The 20514-nt window shown below is 40.1% G+C and overlaps 1 protein-coding gene across 1 annotated transcript; it reads right to left on the minus strand.

Moving 5' to 3' along the window:
- Positions 1–671: 671 nt before the first annotated feature.
- On the minus strand, positions 672–20314 carry slc9a8 (solute carrier family 9 member 8). The gene is made up of 16 exons (XM_071476458.1): positions 19980–20314; positions 19016–19197; positions 17604–17684; positions 16669–16727; positions 11496–11579; positions 10906–11007; positions 10615–10649; positions 9582–9725; positions 7249–7390; positions 7010–7115; positions 6784–6900; positions 6614–6696; positions 6407–6518; positions 4871–5091; positions 3711–3857; positions 672–2169 (listed from the first exon to the last, which is right to left on the minus strand). Exons 1-16 carry the CDS (start codon positions 20285–20287, stop codon positions 2056–2058), a joined length of 2037 nt encoding a protein of 678 aa, XP_071332559.1. The 5' UTR covers positions 20288–20314; the 3' UTR covers positions 672–2055.
- Positions 20315–20514: the final 200 nt, after the last annotated feature.

Genomic DNA, 20514 nt, shown 5'->3' on the forward strand with positions numbered 1-20514 from the left:
GCTGGAAACATAATAACCTCCCACTTCACAGTCCACAGACTAATTACCTCATGCTGTTTTTGAAATGAGTAGTGAAATGGAACTCCACTGAAACTTACACTAAAACATGAAAATGTTGTCTAAAAATGTTTTTTAAAGTCACCAATATTAAAGATACATGAAGACAGTGTAAAGGTGGCACTGAATTTTAACTCACATATGAGGTAACAATTCTTTCTGGTAAGTATCTTATTATACAAGAGATGTGTTTTTCTATTTTTTTTTTTTTTTTCATATGCCATTTCATATTTCATTTCTTAAGTTTTTTATGTACTATGTCCAATTTCAGTTTGGCAGACTTTATGCTCTACATTAAGTGTCAATTATAACGAGTTGATTTTAGTTCCTATTCAAAGTTTTCCACTACTCTTCTTAATAAGATTAGGTTTATTTTCTCAATGTATTACAGCAATGCCTCTACTGTCTTAAAGTTTACCTTAAATTCCTCTGTAAAGTTCGGAAAAATCATCTTTATACATTAACTCACAACACCTCTCCTCCAGAGGTATCTCAAAGAAAAAATAAGATCACATATTTTTCACAAGGAATTTGTGGAAATTAGCAATGACAAACTAGTGCAGCTGGTGAAGGTGTAGCTCTTCTCCCATTAAAGTATCATCTGACGCTGCATATAGGATGTCAATATGATTTATTAGATTATTTTATATATTCCCGCTGTGCTCATAGAGCTTGTATAAAAGCTTGTATCCCACAAATCGCACATCTTATGAATAAATAGAAAAAAAATACATTAACAGTTCCCAGTTACCCACACATTCATTGGTGCCTATCTTAATTAGAAATCCACAGTGAAAAACACAAAAGCAACATTTAAAGTTGTACTTTACGCACAGTGTAGTGGCAGGAACCGTGCCAGAGAATGAAAACAAACAGAGAAAAGTTAATTTAGAGAAACCAAACTGGAACCATATTTGACAATGACATCAATTTCCAATTTGCGTAATTATGCATTAAGTATTCTTCTGTAAGCTAGGCGTTTAACGTTTTGAAAATTATTAGTTTTACCCAGCAAGTTTCACTAGTTTTAAATCTCTCCTGCATTTCTCTTTGTTGCCCATAGTTGCTGGGGGGGGGGGGGGGGGGGGGGGTAGCCATGCATCACTTGTTGTGTTTTATCTTTTTTTACATGTGTATATAGCACGTGTTTTTTTAAATAAATGAACTCAGAATCATTAATGCATACAAAATGTGGAGACCCAGAGAGATTAAATCCAGTTCCAACAGGAAGCGATTCAAAGCACTAACCTGTGGCTTATTACAAATCTCACTTTAAAGGCTGAGCCTGTAGCGACTCTATGTTGTATCCTTCCCCTGACGAGCACAACTTCCAGCAGAACTTAAATAAGCTAGTGCCACATAGCAGTGAACGATACAGAAGAGAAAAAGTGAACAAGTGCTCTTATATTGCTTTACACTTAAAATATCCCTCACAGCTTCCCTAATGATTTTCCTTCAGACCAAAGCCTTTATAACACCTGGGAAAAGCTTCTCTGGATCAACAAAGCTTCTCGTGTGCTGTTCAGCAGATCAGCACACGCAGGTATCCTCCCGGTTTCTTTAGGTTGTATCAACATGGCATTCATATTTTTCACAGATTTTTTTTTTTTTCCCACTTCATCCAGTGTTACGATTTTCAAATTAGATTTGACACATTCCAGCCCAGTTTGTGCACTGACAATCCATCCAGTGGGCACTGAGTGAAACTCTTCTGTCACATAAACTTGGCGGCAGTTGACCAAACAAGAAGTGCATGTGACTGACACTGAGAACAGTGCCTGTCTTTACACACACCCATGCACTCACACAGACAGACACACAGACACACAGACACACAGACACACAGACACACAGACACACACACACACACACACACACACACACACACACACACACACACACACACACATACACACATACACACACACACACTCCTTCTGCCCAGGACACACAATGTCCATTCATTGTTTTCATATGAACCGAAAGTGTCTGTTCAGTTCACAGAAGTTCTGCTTCATCGTCATCGTCCTCAGAGCCTGAGGGTCCCTGGCGAACTTCTTCATACCACTTGTTGGTCAGGGTCTTCATCTGGATCCGGCCGTGTAACAGGTCCTATCAGACACACACGTCACACACGAGACAAATCGGCACATTAGCACACATGCAAGAATAAACATGACCATGCAAAAATATAGACATGAAGAGCAGAGGGGGAAAAAAAACAACACATCTTAGTATTCATTAACCCTGTAGGAACATCCTCTTTCTTCTGTGTCTGTGAATACCATGAATGCTTTTGATTGAAGATATCTTACATCTTGGTACAGTTTAAAACTTCTTCCCTTTGGCAAATTACATAATGCCATTCTGTTAATGATTTTATGCATGAGCAATTTAGCAAGTTTAACACTGCTACACAAGCAAGTGATATGAAACTAACTACCCTACAGCAGCATACAGTATGTCAATTTTGCAGGCAATTTTTTTACACCAGAGAAAAAAAAACGAATTCATAGTAAAAGGATCTGGCCGGGTCTGCCCCAGAATTTAATGGGTTCTCCTGGCCCTTGCCCCGTCCCTCCACCAAGCAAAGTGCACATCGGTTCATTACTTTTTGTGTAATCCTCCTGACAAACAAACAAACCAACAAACAAGACGCAGGTAAAAACACAACCTCCTTGGTGGAGCTAATGAACAGAGGTGAAAGATTATTTACTACACTTGCAAAACAACAAACTTATCTTAGAGCGAATTACCATCAGGGGTGTGAAGTTTTGTGTTGCTGCTATATTTTAATTTGGCGAGTTTCTTACAAAGACTACAGATGTAAATGGGCCCAGCCGCACTTAATTTGATTTGCATTAAGTGCCGCGAAATAAGATCCGGTGCCGGCCTGTTTTGACACGTGTTACCCGTGTCTGGAAAGCAGTGAAGCGAAAACCAAAGTGTTTTCTGGAATATTAGTTGAAGAGAACTGCCAGAGAGTATTCATCCAGCAAAATGAAATCAGTATGTGAGAAAATGTTTGTTAAACAGCCTGATGGTGTCAGCTCAACAAAAAGATCAGTGAATAAATGAGAGATGAAGAACAGCTCATGAAAAGTAACTTAACAAAGCATCTTTTAATTTGCTGCAGTTTTCTTTAGTCCTGTCACTGAACCAAGCGTTATCATAGTGTGAACTCTGAGGTTGTTGTCTCGCTGTTTCTCCATCTCTGAAAGTTTTGACCAAGCTAGTCTCTCTCCATACACGTGTGTCCAATGAAACAACTGCCACAGATTTTATGGTCAGTCAGCAGGGATACATATTTTTAAACTGCTAAACTAACATACATACTGCATGAGCATAAAGCCACTTTTCTCCTATTTTACTTCACAAAATCTCTGTGTGGTCATTTTGACCTTGAGCAGATAAAATGGGGCAGAAAATACTTGGTGAGCATCCGTGTATGGTTTAAAAAATTAGGTACAAACTAAATAACCTCCTAAAGTCCCCAAATTGGAATTTACTGGTTGGCTGCTGTATTGTGAAGCATTTCTATTTACTGGACATAAAACCAAAATGACTGCAAAACAATAAAATATGTTTATGAGATCGCGAACGGTATCATGTGGCCTTCCAGGTGTCTCAGGGGATGTCTGTCTCTCTCTCACCTCTTGGGTAAGCCTGCGAGTGAAGAAGGGGTTAAGGTACTTAGCATCAAGCCACATAAAGCCCTTCAGATCTTGTCTCTGGTAGATGTGAGCCTCGTACTCTTCCTCCGTCAGTTCTGATAGGTGCTCCGACTCGATGGTATTACCCTAGAGAAAGGAAGAGGAGAGGGAGGGAGAGAGTCAGATAAATGGATAAAAAGAAATGAAAGGAGACGAGCCAACAAATGAGATGGAGGTGAAAGACATGGACGAGAGGAGGGTGGGTGCAGGGTAAAGTCAAAATTACAGGGCAGCATTGTGGATGGTGGAGTGAAGATCACACACAGAAGGATGAGGGATGAGGGAGGAAGAGCAGAGAGAGCAAAAGAGCGGGAATTACATCAAAGAGGGCATCAGAGCCGTGAGGGAAAATGGAGGGTTGCTAGATCTAGTTGCTGGTACCCCGGGGTGTAGCACTTGGCTTTGGAAGACATCAAACATGCAAATACTATACACACAAGTCATGCAAGCACACCACCACATGCCGCCAGTGATGGTAGTCAGGCAATGGTGGGATGTACTTCAAAAGAAAGACCTAGAGTCAGAGCCAACAGAGCCGACTGAAATATTTAACACAATAGCTTGCATTCTGGTGTGTCTGGGAAATGATATTAATGGTAGTTGTTAGGGTTTATTTGTGCTTGTGTTTCTAAGTGTGCACCCCCGTGTTGAGAGTGGCCCCCCTCTCCCACCGATTCAGTGTCTCTCACACAAAACACAATCAGCTCTTTGATGTTTTTCCCTCAATAGAGAACAGTAAGAGCCTGATGGCAGATGAGAGGACGGCACAGTGAGTACCAACAAACTGTTGGTGTGCGTGTGTGTATTTTTGTCACACGCTACTTGAGGGAAAATTTTACAAACTTAAGAACAGTTAACTGGGGATGACTAGTGCAACTGAGGACAAAAGCTGTGTCCCCAAGCGGGAAAAAGCTGATTTCTGTGTCAGAGCTTAAGGTTAAGGTTAGACGAAGGTAAGGGGCTCGGTTAGTGTAGGTCTCCAGGAAATTAACGCTGGTCCCCCAAAGTGACCTAGGGCAACGTATGTGTGTGTGTGTGTGTGTGTGTGTGTGTGTCTGTGTGTGTGTGTGTGTGTGAAATCAAAGCGTTTCATCCATTACCATTTTCTCTGTCTTGCTCAGATTGATGTCTTTCTTGTTCTTACGCCGTGACTGGCTTTCCTCAATGTCCATAATTCGGATGAGTGGCATGGTCCCGCCCCCGAGGAGGAGGATGGTAAAGAGTACAATAATGATGGTGGTGGTGCCGATTAGCTGCCGCTTCTCAATGGGCTCCAGGCCCAGATGAAGGCTCAAAGCGTAGGGGATAGCTCCTCTCAAACCTAAGAGGCAGAAAAATACAGACGAACCAGACTGTAAGAGGACCACACAAAAGCATATGTAAAGTGAAACCTGACAGTTGATATGTTTCATTTGTTTTATTTTTTTACATATTAGCGCTGCAAATAACAATTATTTTCGTTATCGATTATTCCTATGATTATTTTTCTATTAAGTAACTAATTGTTTTGTCTATTAAATGTCAGAAAATAATGGAAAATGCCCGTTTCCCAGTACCCAAGATGAGGTGAGATTCAAAAACCTATTTTAACTGACCAGCTGCGCAGCTGAGTATTCGCATTCGGGAAGGTAGAATCAGAGAATGTCTGACAATTTAGTTTGAAAAATTACTGACATGATTAATCGATTATTGGAATAGTTGCAGACACATTTTCTGTCAACTAATCATTTTAGCTATAAATCTTTGGTATGTTCCCAGAATTCAATGTAAATTCATATGTATTTTTCTGGTGAAATAAAATAAATCAAATCAAAAATACACCTATTGAAATAATATGCAAATGATCAGACTTGGCAGAGATCCTTCTCTTGTTCAAACTACTCTTAAGAGGAGCTTTTTATAAGTTTAGCAGTTGGCTCACATGATCACTTTTCTTTTCACTTCACTTTTCTTCAAGTGATCACTTCTCTTTTTTGTCCGGCTGGTAGTAGGTGGGGCTTATTCATGAACTCTGGGACAAGGTGTAATGTTAGGTCCGAGACCAGACTTTTGGAGCCCACTGTATGTAGCAATGGTGTGGGGCTTGTCTGCTTACCTTTTTGTTGTTAACTGCTAAGCTTACCGCCTACGTATAGTTTTTGTCATAACAAATCTTGAATGAGAATATCTTCAAAACTGACTGTTTGGCAGCAGCTTTCAGGGGTTCTCTTAGAGCTAACCCAAAACACCCCACAGCCAGCTACTGGAACCCTATATCTCTTTCCCAGAGTTGTCACTCAGGCTGCAAAAACTATTTTCATTATGCGTTAATCTGCTGATTATTTTCTTGATTTATGAAATTTGTGAGAAAATAATTAGTTAATTATAAGTGTCCATCAAAGCCAATCCCAAGCGACATCTTTTAATTGTTTTGTCTGACTAAAAGTCCAAAACCCAATGCTTGAAAAAGGACTTAAAGGATGAACAGATTACCAAAATATGTGCAGCTTAACTGTCAATGGACTCAGTTGTTTCAGTTACTACTATCATTTGAACCCAGAGACAGTGGCACTTTGTTAGAGCAATAACCACAGCATAGACACTAACAAAGAGTCATTATAAGACACTGATCAAAAATTTTTGTTGTATCATCTCACCACTAAACCACATGATGAACATCATTTTGGGTGTGATCTTGTGGTCTCTGAAAAAGTTGAGCAGGAACGACAGAGGGAAGATGTTCACCGCTCGCCCCAGAAGGACCAGAACCTGCCGAGAGAGCAACAGCTGTAACACTGACAATAACGGGAATAATCCCAGACACCCTTCAGATAAGATTTTTTTTTTACTGTAAGAGCACTTACTATGCACCAGATGACAAAGGATATTTCAAAGTTATGAGGGAAGCTGAAGATGGAGAGGCCGAGGAAGGCAAACACACATGTTTCTGAAGAGAGGAGTCGAAAAAATAGTGTTGAGAACTTATTGTAAACCAAAACAAATTGATTGGGAGAATAAGAAGTAAATCACTGACCACACATGAAGGCCACTGTGCGCAGTGTCTGCTGCATGAGAATCTGGGTGACAGGAGACAAGTTGTGATGGGTGTAGTGAGACATCACAATTCCCGCAAACAGGATAGACATAATTCCTGTGGGAAGAGAGGAAGCATGGTAGTTTAAACTCTCCTATAAATTCAGATGTACAAAATTCTTCTTTGGGATGCATAAGAGCATGTGCCTGTGTATTCTTGCACCCACCAGACAGTTTGATGCCCTCTGCCAGGCCATAGGGTAGGTACGCAAAGATTATCATCATACCGAACTCCAGGGATGGAGTTTTCCTCAGGTCAAAGTGTTTTAGAAACTGGTCATAGAGTTAGGGAAATTAAATAAGACCAAATTAAAATACAAACAGGAATATTAAGTACACACACACACACACACACACACACACACACACACACACACACACACACACACACACAAGGTCTGGATACAAGAGCCGAGATGAGTCCAGTGAGGGTTCCCAGGGCAGCAGATCCAAAAAACATTTTCAGAAAATAACCCAACGCTTGTGAAAAAGTCTCCCAGCCTGTTACCACGGAGTTGTCTGAGCGGGAAAAGAAACCCTCGGCTGTGCTGAAAGACAAAAAGAAAAAATAAAGAGAAAAAAGACAAATGGAGTCACATCATTTGTTGTTATACCTCTATCTGACCCTAGAGGGCAGAAACACTCCACCACTGAATCCTGGAGTTAATTAATTTGAGAGAGAGGGAGAGTGTGCGAGTGTGTGTGTGTGTGTGTGTGTGTGTGTGGATTAGGGTGTGTGCAGAGTTTGTAATCCCATCAAAATGCTGTTGGCTAAACAGAAGTTGGCTGTATCGTATCACCCCAATGACTTCACAGGAATGCAATTTGAAGGGACTTATTATGAAATTGTGCCACACAGAGAACACGTTTGGATACTGCCTGAGCCATAGTCATTTATTTTTGAATATTAAATGTACATTTTATCACATCTTTAAGAGTATCATTACTTTTAAGCACATCTGGAACTATAAAACACTGAACCTATAAAGCAAACATAAACTATAATGTAGTAAGTATTTCCCTTGTAACATCCATGTCACTGTTCGCAAGAAATACAGCTGGAGGTGGTGAGTAACTGAATTCTTCCACTTAATTTATTGTTTGGACTTCAAGGTAGTTTGGTGAAAATTATCTATCATCATGTCTGTATCTAAAAAATAACATTTTGGACTTTGGAGTTTTATATTTGTATGAACAGATAAAATCTATAGTTCAGTTTAAATCCTTTTTGCAATTGCCAGTTATCCTGACAAACAGAGAGATAGCACAGAGTAATTAATCATCATAATCAATCATAATAATATTTGAAAAATAATGATAAATAATCTGATTTTAATGCTTATTAACAAGTTTCCCGGCAAAGGCATTAACTGTGAGGCTACAATGAAAGACTGGGCCAAAGTGTAAAGTAACTTTCTAAGAAAGCCAGTCTGTGAAGTGCTAACAACTTGCCAGGGTTGTTCAGCCTATCTATTATTCATCTATTCATTTACTCTATGGGGGCTTGCAGACACTTGAGAACACTTTGCACATTTAGCTGGTTGTGAGCAGGAAAGATAAAGCAGCATGGAAGTGAGCACAGAGACAGCAGATAAGATGACAATGATGTGTGCAAACAAGGCAATCCTGCCAACTGTCTGGTTACATCAAACTTGTCTATCAAGATTTTCTTTGCTGGTGTGTGAGGCCACCAGTCTGTAGATACTATGCAGTATTGATAAACACTTCTGAGATAGTGACACCCCAAATAGACTGTTGACGAAATCTACAGCATGTTTGATGACAGATATGCAAAGATAAAGGTGTCAAAGGTGCTGTTTATTTACCATCATTACTGGATAGCTGATTTTCTGTTATGACACAGATGCTAAGAAAACCTTCTAGCAACAACATTTACATTGCTGTGTGTCACTGTTTGTGTGTCAAGTTTACTGCCTTGTGGCAAATACTTGTTCCCTGTAGGAGAATACTAGCGCTCACAGCATGAAATAAAAATACTAAATCTTGTCAACAAGTAATTCTGAGAGACTGTGCTGGGTAGTTCTGATTATAGAAAGCTAAAATGAATTATAAATACTACAGCTGTCGAAACACTTTGGTGGTCACTGTATAGTCCAAGGTGCATTAGCCTGACTAACTCAGAGCTTATCTAACACATTGTTATGTGTTTTTATTTTTATTTGTATTTACTTCTGTTTGCTGTGCAGCAGTTGCAAACAGTTGTTGATGTAGGAGTTTGTTCTTGTAGCCACATCTCCCAATCTATTGAATATTCAGGTTCCAGCCACACATCCCCCCCTATAAAGATTCAGTTCCTAGTTGATTCATTCACAGACATACCTCATCAAGCAATCACGTTTAAACCTCACCTGTATATAAATTGTCTGATCTACTACTGTTTCCTGCGCTGATGATGGCTTACTGCTGAAATGATTGCCCCATGTTAAACAATAAGACTATTTAACTGTCGGTGATGGCGTTTTCTTTATCTAGCTAACACATGTAAGAAAGTATGTTGGTGCCTCTCAGATGCCTCTTAACCTTCTTCTTATTTATCATCACAGTCAGTGTGTGCATGTGCCTGACTCTGAGATGGTTTTTCTGTGGCTAGCAGAACTGTGATACACATCCTCTTTAGGGGCGCTTGTGGTGAAAAGCTGTGTAAAGACCATGTATAGGAAAATGTAAATGTGCTTCCTGGAGACTAAAAAAGCCACAAGGGAGCTGATCAAGACTTACTTAGTGAGGACAATGGAGACAGCATCATTGAGAATACTTTCTCCAAACACCAGCATGTTGAGGACGGGGTCTACGTTGAGGGCGTTAAAGATGGCGATGGTAGCTACAGGGTCCACAGCAGAGATCAGGGAACCAAAGGCAAAGCTACAGCAGGGCAGGAGGGAGAGAGAATGAGTGGAGGCCAACAGTTTAATAGTGATGAAAAGAAAAAAAAACACATTTACAGGCATGCACATACTTAAGAAACAAACACTTATGAGCAGGGACGAAACATCAACATAGGAGACAGGAAATGTGCCCCAATCATATTCAGTAAATAAGGCCACGCAAATAGGCTTTGAATTGTTGTAAGAATTAGGTGAATATTGCTCCCGTACTATTACTAAAGGAGACATATATCGTGTGCCAAATTTGCTTAAGTTTGGATTAAATTACTGTAGATGGATAAAAATCCGCGTGGGCAGAAATGGGTTCATAGATACAGTACAATCCAGGAAGGACAAAAAGTTTAAGTATTTGAGTAGTTTCCGCTAGACAGACAAATAAGAATGAAAAAACATTCTTGTTGGTGAAGGAAATTGATAGGTTAAAGCCCTACTTCAACACATGACACACTCTGACACTCACGCTGACTGAGCAGTGAGCACCAGCAAGGATACAGGATATACATGTGCACAATAACAATCCCAAGTTCCTCTTAAGAACACGAATGTGTGTGGAGTAGCATGCTTCTTATGTGTCAGTTACTGTGTAGCTAGCAGTCTGGAACCTGTCAGTCTGCTAATAGACTTCGTAAGAGTCTTAAGGGTTCAAGAGTCTTGTATCAAACTTTACAGTTGACAGTGGGTGATGCTACTATTAAATACAACTGTCCAGTTTGCATTGAAGTCATTTTGTACAGGCAGAGTTCTTAATGTGAAGAGCTTACAAGTACAAAAGTTAAATCCCTGGAGGTTTGGAGATATCTTGTTATTCTCATACAGGGATGTAAGAAGCATATTAATGCTAGTTAGAGTGGTAAACTAACACTCACCTATCAGTCATGGTCATCTTGTAGATCACATCGGCCTTAGAAATAAACATGAAGACACAGATATTCACACAAGTATAGTGCAACACTCTAAACAACGAAGAATGTATTAATGGTTACACATTTTTGAATATATCTCATACAGTATGTGATTAAACATTCTCTGTATTAATTTTGCTGTTCTAAGACAGTCTGAAAGTACTTCATCAAAACACAGGGACAAGTTCACACTCTTTATCTGAACAGGCCCCAGCAATGCCGGAGTTACACAACAGATACCACTAAAATTCTTACCTGCCCAAGGAAATAAATACCTCCCCCAACTATGAAGGCAGAGATAGCTGTGCCAATGACAGCAAAGAGGGTAATGGAACCGATGTTCTGGAAGAAGTTCCCCTGAACGTACATGGACACACACCTTAAGTATTCATAGGCTTAGTAACGTGACATTTGAAGTTACATAGTGTCATACAAAATGTAGCCATTATTAAAATGGAAAGTAGGGCACAGTACAGGTACAGAAAATTACACTGCAAGTAATGGAACAGGATTGTATCTGAACAGGACTTTTGCCTTTTAAACCTCTATGAGGTATCAGTGAATGGAGAAGAACAACAAGACAATTAAGATTGTAAGAATTAAATAATAAAATATTTCAAGTCACCTTATGGCATTTTTCTTTTCTTTTGGTGACTAAGTGTTTCTGTTGTTCTTCTTGTGCACATTAAAAAAAACTGTTAAAAAACTGATTCATATACCTAAATATTATGTTTAAATATGTATGCTGGTTACTTCTGAGTGAATCACAATCATAATGTGCCTAGAGTTGTCTTTCAACTGAAGGTCTTGAGACTTGTACATTCTTCTTCATGCACACACTCTACCTTATGTAAAGAGTATCCAGATTCAAAGATGATGGGCGGCAGCAGCAACAGGAAGAACATGTTTGGCCGGAACATTTCCTCCTCCTTTTAGAGAAGCAAAAAAATGACATACAGTCTACATTTCAATAGTACAAAAGCAGCAGTGGTCACGTGCCAGACTTGTGACTCTAACCTCAGCTATGAGCCGCATGCTGGCTGATACTAACAAACTGAAGAGGTACAGGGAAAATGTACTAGTGTGCACGTGGGAGTAGAATAAGAAGTCCCTTTTAGATTGAACTAGAATTAACGCCTTGAGTTAGGTTTATGCAATCAAATTAAATTACATTGGCTCACTGAAATTGATTGAAATTAGTGTAAAAACGACTCAATTAAATCTAATTGTTATAAATAATTCGAATCAATGTCATTCCATTAAATAAAATTAAGTTAAATTAATTTATTTATGTTAATAAACTCACACATTTTATATCAAATAAAATTTACATTATAAATTAATTTACTCCATCAAATTAAATTGAGCTTAATTAAATTAAACTAACTAAAATTGAGACAGACAATCCAGAAACATAGTGTCTCTGGCGCAGAGGCATAATATAAATTACAAATCAGCATCAAATGGAAATGTTCTGATTTGGAAAGGGGAATGTAGTTTATTCAATACGGTGAACAGGAAACATTATTCACTGAACAAATTACTTGGACTGGGTTGTTACACATTCTGTCTGGATTTGTCATCTTGAAGCTACAGTGGTTCTTAATCCAAACAAAAATCAAACCAAAATTCTTTTGTCGTCTTAATAAAAGTTGGTTCAGTGATCATCTGCTGACTTTATACTTAGTCATGGAAGAGGGGAAGGGTGATGGGGGAGGCCATGCCTGAGCTGTTAGTAACAGCCCTTAATCTGAAAAAACACATTTAGATGTTGACTCCAGGATGACACACACACACACACACACACACACACACACACACACACACACACACAGACACACACACACGGTGCTTGTCAGGGGGAATGCTTGCCTGCCAGCCAATTCATGTATGCATTTAAACACTGCTACTGAGACGCTCTCTCACACATACTTTAAAAAGGGTGTGAATACCTACATAAGCCTCTTTTCTTATCTCTCGGTGTCTCTCAAACACACACACCCTTACACACATACAGAGAGTATTCCAGTGATCTCGGCAATATAATGAAATCATTGTTGCTTCTTAGCTAAATGGGCCAGCCTCCCAGATGAGGCGTAGGCATCATGTGCCTGTGCATTACGCTCTGGCTGCCAATGTGTCTGTGCATGATGCACCATGTGTTCTTGTAAAAGCCAATATGGAAGAGAGAGAGAGAGAGAGAGAGAGAGAGAGAGAGAGAGTGAGTGTGTGTGTGTGTGTGTGTGTGTGTGTGTGTGTGTGTGTGTGTGTGTGTGTGTGTGTGTGTGTGTGTGTGTGTGTGTGTGTGTGTGAAAGAAGAGAGCAGGCCCACATTTACTCCATCCAGTCAACAGTCGCTCTCATGGTTTTATGGGAGCCAGTTTTGACAGTTGGAAGATCCTGACTTTCAACTGCAATAATGACACAAGCAGAAGACAATCACTTCCTCATTTGAAGCATGTTCCCTAAAAATGATCCATTTCTGTAAAAACTGCTGTAAAAATCACTGAGGAATGATTTGCTATACCTTTACAAAGAATTACTGCTGTGAGACAGATAGTGCGATTCACTTTCTTCTGAAAACCAGTTTTAATCCACAATTATCTGTTATTTGACATAAATCACCAAAGTTTGAATGGATCAAATGCAAAAGTACAAACAAGATAGTTTTAGCACTTGCAAAATTACATGATTAGTTTCATAATCTAATCTTCTTCTTCGAATTTATAATCTATTTCTTCCCATCTAACTAATTATTCAAGGCCCAAAAGGGCATGAAGTTATTGGCAAATGAGATGAGACAATACCACAGCACACTATTTAATTAAAGACCATGCAGTGCGCTGACTTTTGCCTGTCAAGATGGCTTTGGCTCCAGTGATAAATTTGGGTGACACCAACCTACACTATTCCAGAAAGAAGCTCTTAAAAATGGGTCAGGCATAGAGGATAGCCTATAGAGGATGTATGCTTGAGTAAAAAGCGAGGCTCCTGCTTACTTTGTCTCATTATGCATTCAAATATCAGGAAAAGTAGGCCAGCAAGAAATGCTTCCAGGTTAATACTTTTTTTTTTACATTTATCTCCAGCAGAACTCTACCCTTCAGGTCAGGTGAAAGGTCAGGAATGAATATTAACACCTGAGAGAGAGGAAGGTATGCCAGGCATGCACTACAATCTGGCATCTACAGCCGTACTCCTGTATGCCTGTATGCATAGGTTTCCCGCCACATATAAGAATTCACTGGACAAGCACGCACAGACTTTGCATATACATATTTACACAGATTTGAATAAGGAGACTTCTACAAGCTAGTACTTCTGACAATTTGTCGATAAGAGATTGATTTTAGTAGGGCTGCAATTAAGGGTTAAAATCATTATCAATTAACCTTTCAATTACTCATTTGAATAATCATTTATAAAATGTCAGAAAAGAATTCTAAAGGTGGAATCTTCAAATTGGTGGTTGCTTCAGGCAAACAGTCCAAAGCCCAGATATAAAATTTCACAATGATATAAAACAAAGAAAAGCAGCAAATCATCACATTTAAGAAGCTGAAACCAGCAAATGTTTCCAAACTGGCTTGATAAATAACTCCAACATGATCAATTGTGAAAACTGTTGTTTATTAATGCTCTGTTGATTAACTAAACCTGAAACCTTGAGGAAAGGTTGTGGACTGACATGGGGTAATGAGATTTAAGGAGCACCGATACTGAAAGACAGCAGAGAAGTATATGTTGTAAAAGAAGGTAAGATGAAATGGATAAATCCAGAGAGCAGAGGATGTGCATACTCTAGGGAAGTGCTGAGACAGAGCTTGAACTAAATGAGAAAAGATGAATGCCAAAGATGAAGGGAACACAGTTAAAAGAGGGTCGAGAGATAACAGAAAAATATGAGGGGGAACGATGGAGAGACCTTCGCTCAGAGTACAGGCTCCCTGGAGGCTCAGCTTTGACATACTGTGACATCACCACATGGGAAAAAGGCCCCTGAAACCACAATTAAAACTGCTCTCCTTGTGTCTCTCTCTCTCTCTGCGGCGTGGGAGAGATCTATTAAAAGTATGTGCTGCCCTTTGGGGCTTAAAACACACCACTGCAGTCACTGAGGAAAAACGATGAGCCCAGATTATACAGTGCATGCTAGAATGCCAAAACAGAAAGAAAACTAAATTATCATCTGAAGTACGCTGTAGATGAAAATACATTCACCCATGTATCTCTCTCTGTGCTTCGCCTAGGAGACAAAGTGCTGCTAGCGTGTTGCTTCGTACCAGCATGCTATTTCTTCTTCAATCTGTGTCAGAGCGCAGGGGAGAGATGGGCAGAAGAGGGAAAAGGAACAGCAGTGAGTAGAATAGTACCACAAAAGCACATACGGGAAGAGGTTCTCTTCATATGCTGCATCGTAGGGAGGGGTTGGTAGGAAAAAGGCAAGAAAGCAGATTGGTGGTGAAAGGCGAGGGCTCTGCCTGAGGGGTTTGCACACCCTTGGTGTTTTGGAAGGCTTCCCTGGAGGCTTGCTAGATTAGCCAAGTGGGCCAGCGTCAGAAACATGTTAGCTGGGGGAGATGACACAAGCCATGAAAAAAAGGTCGCTACAAGCATCCGGTTTAAACCTGCAGAAGGAGCTTGTGATTCAAAAAAAAGAGACCAACTGTGACAGCAGTTGATCAGGGGGGACAGATCCCTACCATTAACTCTGATGGTAAAACATGGACCTTTAAGTAAGTGCACTGTATGCACAATTTCAAAAGAGTTGCAGATGAAAAAAAGTGATGCTGACCGAATCACAGTTTTGCCACTGGCTGTGTTACTCACTGAACAGGTTACGTGGTGCACCCTGCTCTTAGGGGCTCTCTGAAAAACAAATAGGTCAGACATAATGGATTTGCATCATGGCCTGGGTCTTTTGAAGACTCCACCGGCCTATAAAACACGCATATCCATGCTCCTGCAAAGAAGCTGCTCATATCAAAGTGTAACTTCATTGCACTCTACTCAGACAGTTTTTATGAAGCTGGTTAGAGACAACAGATCGTGAAGCTACTGCCTACAGTATGTGGACAGGTGAGCAGGTCCGCTCGCTGTAAGTTCAACACAAACACGGATATAGCAGTCTAAAGATTCACATGATAGGGGCAAATGGAGGAAAGGGGCTCCTGGGGTTCTGGTTACTAGTGCCAATGACTCAGCAACACCCTGGGGCCCCCAGGCTAAAAAACAATGGGCCCCTGTGTGAAAGAAACACTGACACAACCTGTCCCCTTTTCCTCCCTCCCCCTCACTCTACATCTCTATCTTTCTACCTCCCTTGTTCATTTGTTCTCTCACTCACTGGCAGAGAACAAGGAATGTTAATTAAGGGCTGAGATCCAGGGGAAAAAAAGGAGGGCTCACAGGGACACCGAGGGAAAGATACCAAGCAAATAATGGTGTGCGTCAGTATGGCTAGGTAACAGAGATGGAGAGATGAGATTTGTAGCAAAAACAGCGGGCAGGAAATGAATGACTGGGGAAAAAGACGGGCACAGAGAGAGAGCTAAAATAACTGCAGCACAGGGACGACAGATGTTTACTGGGCTGGGGTGGGGTGAGTGGGGGGTTCCCGGGAAATTTGCTGTGGGATAAATTGCATCAAGAACTGGGAAAAGCATGTTTTTCAGTAAGCCAAAATGTCAGCAGTTTCTCCCTGACCTCTGACTTACATTTAATATCAAGAATGCAGTGAGTGTAGTTCTTTTGTTGATGGGTTTGAAACAACTTCCTCTTATTACACTGAATAAGACGCCATATCTACACAGAGGACACCTGCATATGTGTGTGCATGCTGTTCATGTTTTGTGTGTACAGGAATGTGGTTGTTTTTCTTCATGCTAAATGAATCAAACCAAACTGAGCGACATTAATTGCTAATTATGTCTTAACTGTGAACACTAATTGTGGCCAGTGCAGTGTGGATACAAGAGGAAGAGTGTGGAGCAGTGTGCGAACAATCAAACACCATACCTTCCAGTTGGCTAGTTCCTGGAACTCAATAATCTTGATGAAGCCACCCATTAGAATCCCTGGAAAGAGGAAGGATACATGAGAAACAATACCACCGTTTAAATATTTTACTACTTCGTATGAACATTTCAATACAGTAACTGCACAGATGGGGTGAAAACCTGAGGCAAAGTGCTAATTTAGTGGTTAAAACAAATGGATATCTGGCAAAGTCCACCATAGTTCAGAGATAAATTAGATACAGAGGGGCATAGTCATAGTCAGTCATAGTTTTTGTCTTTGAGAAAGTTCCCTTGGGCCTTCAGCTCTCTTGTTACACAGCCCAGAAGGACATTAATTAAAAGGGCGAGGAAAACACAAAGACGTGTAAGGGGCAGAGGGAAAGAGAGCGATAAGATGGAAAAAGAAACTGAGTATAAGCATCAAAGCACTGTGTAAGGCCCAGCTATACAGGTGGTGGAATGGGATAGTGCAGAGGAAGACACTGACAATGACTGGATGAGAGAGAGGAAGTGATGAGGAAGGAAAAGCAGTTCTTCTTGGTTTGTAAGCAGAGTGTTATCTCTCTTCAGCAGAGTCCCCTGCTCCAAACACTGAGAGGGGCTCCGTCTCATATGCAGCATGCAGGGCACGCAAGAGGAAAAGGCCCTCAGGGTCAGGACAGATGTGTGTCACTGAGTTTGAGCGAGTGTAATAGCACAAACATGTAAATAGGGAGACAATGGAAGGATTTAGAGGAAGTAGAATTAACCTGAGGTGACATCACTCAATAAGCAAATCTGTATCTCTGGGAAAGGTTCCCTCCCCAACACCGCCAACCCCCAACCCAAAAAAAAGAAAAGAAATTAGGATTTCCTAGAGAGCTCTAGAATGCTGAACCATTATAAATTTGACTCTGCCCGTGCAGATCAACATGTTATATAAGAAGTACTCACCAAGGGACACAACAGCCACACTCTCTGGAAGAAAATGCAGCTTGAACTTGATGAGCAAGTGCACCAATATGATGCAGATACCTGGTTTCGGTGGGGAGAGCAAAAAGAAGATTTAGGACAGATGCATTCATGTCAGGACCACCATGTCAAACCAAATTAGATCAGCCCAAAAATAGCCCCCACATCATATAGTGTTAAGATCTTTTCTCTGGCTGCTTTCCTTCACATAACCCACCACAGACAGGCCATAGATGTCTATGACAAACATATCATCTAGCTCTAACTTCCCCTCACAGAAACCCTAAATGCATACAACTCACACTTGAATTCACATTAGACTAGCTATATACATATCTTATGCAAATTAATTCAAATACACTCGCTTGACATAAATATGACTACAAAGCAGTTGCTTGACATACAAATTATAGTTCTGAGACTGTACAATAAAAAGATAATTGCCCCAAATTAAAACATAAAATTAGCTTGTGACAGTACCATAGGCGATCATGTATATCAATGTGCTAAATCAGTGCTTACGCATATTAGCATAATTATGATGACAAACCCCAAGGCCACAGTGAAGTAAAGAGCAATTCTTACATTTGGTAAAAATGCTGTGCAGTAAATGAGAAAATCGTAAGAGAAAGTGTATGCAAGACCGAAGCTAGGAGAGATCGGTTCATCAAAGCTGGACTGTGTTGTCATAAGGGAGATGTTACATTAAGGCCTAATTAAAGCATACACACACATAAACGGGAATATCATGTTAATATGATTTACAGGAAGTGCTCTTTAGAACTAATGTGTATTTTCCTTGATTGTACTCTGAGGCGGTTTCTCATTAATGACCACAGTCAAACCACTGATGAGTTGATATTAACTTCTGAGAACAAATGACTATGATTTCCTGCACGTTGTGCCTCTTGAAACCAACAAATGTTTGTCACAATCAAATATTTGGTTCAAGACAAAATAACATTTTTATGTGTCTACAAAGTGAATTGGTTTAATTGGTAACCTTGTGCATGATTTATGCCATTTCCTTGCTCTAAACCCTTACAGTGGTAAGCATGTGACTTAAACTGCAGTGAACTAAAGTGCATAATGGGCACTTTGTGTGCCCGGAGAAGCATTTCATGACCTTACTCATATTAATGTGTAACCACATCCTTTTCTTCATCCACTTCCTTCATCCTGAATCACCATCCACACACTTGATTTAATGAAACACTCAAGTGGCTGTACATTTGCCCTCTATTATTAGCTGTAGGAGGTCTAAGTTATGCATTTTGCATGAGCCACATTTATGTTGGCAGTAACAGATTGAAACATAGACAGAAAAAAAAAAAGAAAAGCCGGAAAAGAGTCAGGCAGATAATCAGTAACGCAGTAACAGGGAGGCTACCTACCAATAACCAGCAGGCTGAAGAATATAGTCAACCCACTGGACTGCTCTTCTTCTTGGGCCTTGACCCCTGTCTGCACGGGCAGAATGGGCTTGGGGGTTGGGGGTGCCGGGGTCGTTGGCTTGACCACAGGTGTTGTAGAGTGGAGGGTGTCATTGCTGTAGTTATCTGTGTCATTGGACTTGCTGTAAGGAGACAGTCAGGAGCAAAAGCACATTGATGTGAGACATACAGTCAATAGAGATGGATATATATATATATATATATATATATATGTACGGATAGATAGATGGATAGATAATGATATTTTTAAAGGTATAATTTCAAACATAAAGGGTTAAAACCACTGAACTACTGCGACTCAAATGAAGGGCCCTTGGGTAAAACTAAATATATTTCTACAGCATAGACAAGGAGGAGAGAAATAACTTGTGATGCATAAAATCCTTGTTGTTTGAATGGATTACGGAGTATTTATTCATGATCTGAATCATGCGTATACTGTATTTTAACTGACATAAACAGATACATGTGTAGATTTTGTTTTGTTTAGGTTATTTATGTTTATATATGTATATTATACTTGTAAGGCTGTGAGTATATATTTATTTAATTTCCATTCATGGATATCTCGTAGGAAATTATATGTAGGCTATTCATATTTGCATGAGGTCAACTTATGCTGTTAGATTTTGGTATCTTTACATATTGGGATATTTGGGTTTTTGCTGATTAATGTTAATCTCCTGCCTTAGCTGATATAAAAGTGTGTGCTATAACACGGGCTAAAAAAAGAAACCATAATGATACATCATACATAACTGATGAATGACAACTGTTTGTAGTGCAGTACACAGGAAACCTGTTTTGTAGCATTACAAATGAAGCTATAGCTAACTAGCTACAGAACATTGGGCCAAGTTATCCCTTAGACAGAACACTGTAATCAGTATTTGTTGTCACAGACCTGACAGACTGTCCATCCTTCAGTGGGTCGTTTGAATCGGGTCCATGTCCTTTTTCATGTATTATTAATGCTTGCTGGTGTTCAGCTGAATCCTGTTTCCCCTCTCCTCCGCCGTCATCTCCCTGAGGCAGGTTCAACGAGTCTTCTCTCTCAACTCGCTCTAGCGCGCACGGATTCACGAATAACAACAAAACGGACAGCAACAAAACTTTATGGCCAACGCCCTTCATTCTCAAACCAGTCAGTTTAGACCCCAAATCAGCGTTTTGTAATAAAAAAGACAGGCAGTTCCATGTCGACAGCTCCATGTATCTGTTGACATCACGTCTCCATTTCCTGGTGAGCCTTTAGCAGGGAGTTGTAGTCTTTACGTTGCAAGGACAGCATTGAAGAAGGGCAACGAAACAACCACATGCAATGCGATGCAACTGTTGTTTAAAAAAAAAAAACGTGTGTTGTTTTTGTCACAGTGGATAACATTTCACTTTCGATGGTTTAAATCAAATGTCGATGCTCACAGTAATTGTTATACTCG

Source organism: Trachinotus anak, unplaced genomic scaffold, assembly GCF_046630095.1.
Source record: "Trachinotus anak isolate AG129_WGS33_773 ecotype Australia unplaced genomic scaffold, CSIRO_AGI_Tana_v1 ptg000004l, whole genome shotgun sequence".
Lineage (NCBI taxonomy): Eukaryota > Metazoa > Chordata > Actinopteri > Carangiformes > Carangidae > Trachinotus > Trachinotus anak.